The sequence below is a fragment of the Equus asinus genome, chromosome 26 (assembly GCF_041296235.1).
Source record: "Equus asinus isolate D_3611 breed Donkey chromosome 26, EquAss-T2T_v2, whole genome shotgun sequence".
NCBI lineage: Eukaryota > Metazoa > Chordata > Mammalia > Perissodactyla > Equidae > Equus > Equus asinus.
The window spans coordinates 37,426,544-37,433,175 of record NC_091815.1 but is presented as its reverse complement, the minus strand read 5'-3'; the positions used below and the strand labels follow the sequence as shown (position 1 = coordinate 37,433,175).

The 6,632-nt window shown below is 47.0% G+C and overlaps 1 protein-coding gene across 1 annotated transcript in view; it reads left to right on the top strand.

Annotated features, from left to right (window-relative positions):
* Nucleotides 1-1,272: 1,272 nt before the first annotated feature.
* NLRP12 (NLR family pyrin domain containing 12) overlaps nt 1,273-6,632 on the top strand; it is a 31,171-nt gene continuing 25,811 nt past the window's right edge. Inside the window, exons 1-2 of the mRNA XM_014833328.3 lie at nt 1,273-1,693; nt 4,644-4,724. Coding sequence (XP_014688814.3) covers nt 1,405-1,693; nt 4,644-4,724 — 370 coding nt within the window. The 5' untranslated portion in view covers nt 1,273-1,404. The remainder of the gene's footprint in view (nt 1,694-4,643; nt 4,725-6,632) is intronic.

Here is a 6,632-nt window from a genome sequence, read left to right as displayed (position 1 = left end):
CGGCAAAACCCTGGGCCGTGGAAGCGGAGCTCGCGAACTTAACCACTCGGCCATGGGGCTGGCCCCAATTTCTCCTTATTCTTGAAGGCATTAGAATTGGGATTGCTAATTCCAGCCAAAGCATCGTAAATGAGGCAATCCTGCCTTCACTGTTTTCCAGAAATCATTACATCATTGTATCAGCCCGTTTGGGCTGAGGTAAACCGCAGTAATAAACAATGCCTACATCTTAGCGACTTACTGCAACATTGTTTACACACAAGTTCATTGTGAGCCACTCAGCTATGGCTCCATCTGTATTCTTTTCATTCCTGGTCCAACGCTGAGAAGAGAGCCTGCATCCGTTTCTTATTGCTGCTCTATCAAATTACCATCACACACATTTATGATGTTACAGTTTGGGAGGTCAGAAGTTCAAAACGGGGCTAAAATCAAGGTGCCCCCAGGCTGTTCCTCTTGGAGGCTCTAGGCAAGAATCTATTTCCTTGCCATTTCCAGATTCTAGAAGCTTCCCTCATTTCTTGGATTGTGGCCCCCTGCCAGCAATCACATCACTCCTACCTCTGCTCCCATCATCAGACCGCCTTCTCCAACTCTAGTCTTCCTGTCTCCCTTTTATAAGGATCCTTGTGATTACATCGAGCCCACCTGGATAGTCCAGGGTAATCTCCTCATCTCAAGAGCCTTCAATCTAATCACATCCGCAAAGTCTCTTTTGCTATTTAAGATAACATATCGCAGGTTGTAGGGAATGGCACATGGACGTCTTTGGGGGACCATTATTCTGCCCACCACAGAGTCCCTATCTAGGATATCACAATCTTGTGGCTGAGAGAAAAGAGAAAATAGCAGACCTATGCAAAGTCCTTAATGCTTCTACCTGGAAGAGAAATTTGCTCACGTTTATCCACATTTCACAGTCACATTGGCTCATAATCCATCAGCCAATGCAAGTGACACGTCTGAGTCTGATATCCACAGAAAAGATGTCTAATCCTCCCACAAGAAGGGGCGGTCGTTATTTTGATAATAATCCCGTCGACCAGAAACACTAGTAGGCGACGGAAACAGCAGGAAGGAAAGGGGAAAGAGAGTGACTGGTCACGGGAGCCAGGAAGAGGGAGCAGAAGCGAAAGTCTTTCTCATGCGTCAAATGGCTCCCGCGATTTTGTAATCTCTCCCAACTTCCCCTTCTTCAACGTGGACACCGGTTGGAGATTGGGGCAGGGCGGGCGAGAACTGAAGAGTGAGGAAGCACCATTTCAACAGAAGGACTTTCCTCTCTTTCATTCCTACAGCCTCTGCCCGACAATGAGCAGGTGGGGGGCATGTCGGCAGCCCTCGTCCTGTGTATAGAAACATCCTAGTCTCCGACTTCTCTCTTTGGGGGTTCACGACGCCCCGATGCCCCGAATCCCGGTCAGGGATGGCCTCTGTCGCCTCTCCGCCTACCTGGAAGAGCTTGAGGCCGTGGAGCTGAAGAAGTTCAAGTTATACCTGGGGACCGCGACAGAGCCGGGCGAGGCCAAGATCCCCAGGGGGCGTATGGAGCAGGCTGGTCCTCTGGAAATGGCTCAGCTGCTCGTGGCACATTGCGGGATGCAGGAGGCCTGGCTGCTGGCTCTGAGCATCTTTGAGCGGATCAACAGGAAGGACCTGTGGGAGCGAGGACGGAGAGAGGACCTGGTGAGGGGTAAGGCAGCGATGGGACCGGCAAGGCTGCAACCCAGTTCCCTTCTCCTTCGTGACAACCGCTGGGCTCACAAGACCGGGGTTCTCTTTTATCCCCTTGGCCTTTGTTCATGCTGTGTTCTCCCTGGAACACCCTCCATCTTCTCTGTCTGGAAAAATCTTATTTATCCATCAGAATCTTGGAGGAACTACTTTCTCTGAATTTTTTACTCCTCTTCTCTCTCACTCTCAGCCACCTTGGTGGCTTCAAAACCCCACTTTTATGCTTCCTTAGCTCTCAGATTTCTTTTATTATATCCTCTGTCTGAGAAAATAATCACCATGGTACTAAGACTGATCGATTCCGTCCTATAAAAAGGCATCCACTGTGCATAATAATACATCCACTCATCAGCACATCCGATGCTTAAAATGATGTGTGACAGATATTATTGTTACATCTATTGTATAGTTGAGAAAACTGAGACTCTGAAAAAAATGATTTGTCCCCAGACAAAAGTTTGTGAGATAATATATGCAAAGTGCTTATCACAATATCCAGCAGATGGTAACTGCTCAGCAAATACCAGCTATGGTTGGAAGTGGCAGACATGGCATTTGAATTCTGGTTTTTCGTGTAATTTCTCACCTGTCTCCATTAATGGGACACGGGGACTCCTGACTCCTCTGGGTGACTCTCTGTGATTCCAGTGTCTGGCTATGGCCAGGAACAGAGTAAGTCTTGGTGAACGTTTGTTGAGTGACTAATCAAGTTCTGCTGTACACAGTCGCTTGTGTGAGGCTTCATGTCTCAAAGCTAAGGAGCAGTGATGGCAGTGGTGTGCCAGTCAGTGTTTAACATCTCCGAAAAAACAAAGTCTTTAATAACTCTGAACAAACAAAGGCCCTGGTTTGCAGCATTTTCTTTTTCTTTTTTTAAAGATTTTATTTTCCCTTTTCTCCCCAAAGCCCCCCGGTACATAGTTGTGTAGTTTTAGTTGTGGGTCCTTCTAGTTGTGGCATGTGGGATGCCACCTCAGCGTGGCCTGATGAGCGGTGCCATGTCTGCACCCAGGATGGTGAAAACCTGGGCTGCCGAAGTGGAGCACAAGAACTTAACCACTCGGCCCCAGGGCCGGCCCCTCTGTTTTTAATTTTTGAGGGAACTTCCTTACTCTCTTCCATAGTGGCTGCACCATTTTACATTCCCACCAACAGCACACAGGGTTCCAATTGTCTCCCATCCTCATAGCACTTCTTATCTTTGTTTTTTTAAATTTTAGTTATCCTAATGAGCATGATGTCTGATTCCTATCACTTATTTATTTATTTATTTATTTTTGATTACTTTTACTCGGGCATCAACCTCGAGTCCTTCTTTCCCAGAAACTCACACATCCAATCTATTGGCAAATCTCAATATATTCCAACTCCACGCGTTCTTCTCGTTGCTGTCACCCAGTCAAATCTACCACCAACATTCTCTGCTATGGTCACCAGCTCCTTACAGGTTATGCTCAACTCATCAGGCAGAGTGATCTTTAAAATTATTAATTAAGTCATTTCCCTCTCCTGTTTAAATTCTTCCACTGGCTTCCTGCTGTGGATGGAATGTGGTCCAAACTCCTTAATATGCTCCTACATGCGCTCCAGACTCACTCCCTAACACTTACCCTGAAGCTCATTCCGCTCCGACTTCATCTCCTCTATTGTGTCAAGATTGTTTCTTCCCCAGGACCTTTGCACTTGCTGTTTTTTTTTGTTTAGAATGCCTCTGCTCACATATCTAGCCCATTGCCATTCAGTTCTCAGATTAAAGGTCTCATCCTCTGTTCCAGTCACCTCCTATTCACCCCATCAGTGAAAGAGGGATCTCCCACCATAATTAGTACTAGACAGCTGAACACAGGCCACGCGACACTGGACAGATGAGACTGACAACAGTCTATTAGTCTCACGGACTCGCAGCCCAGGGCAGGGGACCGCACACACCATGCAGGGTCCCACAGGGTTGCACTCAGCAATGCAGGGACCCAGGGGGCGCTGTGGGAGGCAGGCTTTGTAGTGACAAGAGGGTGGGGCGCTTTATGGCTCCTGCAAGAAGATGTGATTGGCTTGTTTGAATAATTTCATGGACCAGCAGGGAGGGGACACTTGTTAGATCAAGGAGCAAGTGAGATGCAGTTGGTCGTCTAGGAGACACGGCGACCAGGTCGGGTGCAGTTGGTCTAGTTCTGATCAGAGGACTAGCTGAGGGGGGAGCCTTTCCCGTGAGGTGGGGGGCACGTCTCATAAGAGCACAAGGACTCACACTTAGACCTCTGGACTCCCAGGAGGCTCAAAGATGTCGAGGAAACACTTGAAATTTTAGGTCTTACGCTGCATCCACAGAAAAGCTTTTCCTGGCCACCCAAACTCAAATAGTACTTTGATCACTCTGTTGTATCACCTTGGTTAATTTCAGACACAAAGTTTATCGTGATCGGAAGTTATATTTGGTGTTTGTTTTTTACTTGCTGAACTCCCAGCACCATTGGAATGTCAGGTCCACGGAGAAAGAACCTCGTGTCTTGGTTATTGCTGTGTATCCAATGCCTAGAAAAATGCCTGGACAACGTTGGTGCCCAATATCTGTATATTTGCTGGATGGATGAATGGATGGTTGATGGGTGAGACATGGTTGAGAGCTGAAGGGGAGGAAGGGATCCAAACTGACTCAGAACTCCCTGGCTGAGGGGGTGAATCGGATGGATGGAGATGTCAATCATCATGATGGGTACCCAGGGAGGAGAGTGGGTTATGCAGAACAAGTGTTTTCAACAATAGTGCGTGTGAGGTGAGGTCACTGCTAAACCTGCTGGGATGTGGATAGGCGGGGAGTTATCACGTAGACAGTTTGGCGTGAGAGTAGCTAATATTATTGAGTGCTAGCCAGATACGTGCCAGCTGATCTCACAAAATGTCTCCTCCAGATACTCCACCTGGTGGCCTGTCCTCGCTGGGGAGCCAGTCGGCATGTTCTCTGGAAGTCTTTCCTGGAACTCCAAGAAAAGGTGAGCCATGAGCCATGTATCCATTAGAATGCATGAGGCTACCTGTATCCGACTATCCACCTGGGAGTAGGTCAACCAAAAAGGACATGTATGTAATGTTTGCATATACCAAGAAGTCTTGGGCTGGGTGGGTGCAGAATTCATGCAGTGGACTAATGACACCACTGAAGCCCCACTTCTCCCTGTGTTTCATTTGTCCTAAGATGTGTCACCTCATGATTGCAAGATGGTGGCCCAACCATTTTATACAAGAGAATTCTAAGCAATGACCAAAAGGGAGACAAAAGCCTTTCTTCCTCAAGAGACTATTATTTTATCCAGGAATACAATTCTCTCTTTTCGAGGAAGACTAGCCCTGAGCTAACTACTGCCAGTCCTCCTCTTTTTTGCTAAGGAAGACTGGCCCTGAGCTAACATCGTGCCCATCTTCCTCTACTTTGTACATGGGACACCTACCACAGCATGGTGTGCCAAGTGGTGCCATGTCCGCACCCGGGATCTGAACCGGCAAGCCCTGGGCCACCGAGAAGCGGAACATGCGAACTTAACCACTGCGCCACTGGGCCAGCCCCTAGGAATACAATTCTTTTAATAAGCTTCCTCCCCTTGAGTGGTCATACCTGTGTAATTCATCGGTCAGGACTGGGCACATACCCCTTCTCAGACCAGCCACTGGTAAAGGAGAATGAGATTGCTCATGGCTGGTTCAGCAGAACCATAATTCATCCCTGGGGCTTGTGAAGGGATAACACTCGCAGGACCCAAGGATGGACACACCCTACTTGAATAGAATCAGGATTGTTGGCAAGGACACAAAGGATTCTGGACTCTCTTCCAAGGGCATCTTCAACGCATTGGATCTAAGATCCATCCCCATGGATCCCTGCCCTACCACAGACTCATAGCCTGTTCTTAGACAAGTCATTACCCCCGGGTCTGGGTCTCAGTTTCCCCATTTGTAAAATGTACCTTCTCTGCCTGCCTGCTTCTCTGAGTCCGGAAGCATCAAACACAATAATGATTTGGGAAGCTGTAAAGCAGCGCTGTCCAACAGAAACATGGTGTGAGCCACATATAGGCTTTGAAATGTTCTAGTAAAACAAGTAAAAAGAAGTGAGTGAAGTTAATTTTTTTTAAAGATTGGCACCTGAGCTAACAACTGTTGCCAATCTTCTTTTTTTTTTTCTTTCTGCTTTTTCTCCCCAAACCCCCCAGTACGTAGTTGTATATTCTAGTTGTGGGTCCTTCTAGTTGTGGCATGTGGGATGCCACCTCAGTGTGGCCCGATGAGCAGTGCCATGTCTGCGCCCAGGATCCGAACCAGCGAAACCCTGAGCCACCGGAGTGGAGCGTGTGAACTTAATCACTCAGCGACAGGGCCGGTCCCTGAAGTTAATTTTAATAAAATATTTCATTTAACCCAATATATCCAAAATATTATCATTTCACCAAGTGATCCACATACAGCATTATTAGTTAGATATTTTGTATTCTTTTTTTTTTTGCACTAAGTCTTCAAAGTGAGGTGTGTGTTCATTTTGAATTCTAAATTTTCACTGGAAATACTTGATCAATATTTAGATTTCACAAAAATCACAGTTGAAAAGTAGATTCATGGGCTGGCCCGGTGGCACAGCGGTTAAGTGCGTGCATTCTGCTTCGGTGGCCCTGGGTTTGCTGGTTCAGATCCCGGGTGCGGACATGGCACCACTTGGCAAGCCATGCTGTGGTAGGCATCCCACATATAAAATAGAGGAAGTTGGGCACGGATGTTAGCTCAGGGCTAATCTTCCTCAAAAAAGAAAAGAAAAGAAAAGAAAAGTAGGTTCACTATATGTTGTTCGAATGTGCTTGCAAGTTTTTCAATCACTGAATCAAGTATTGGTTTTTAAATGTAGATACACATTA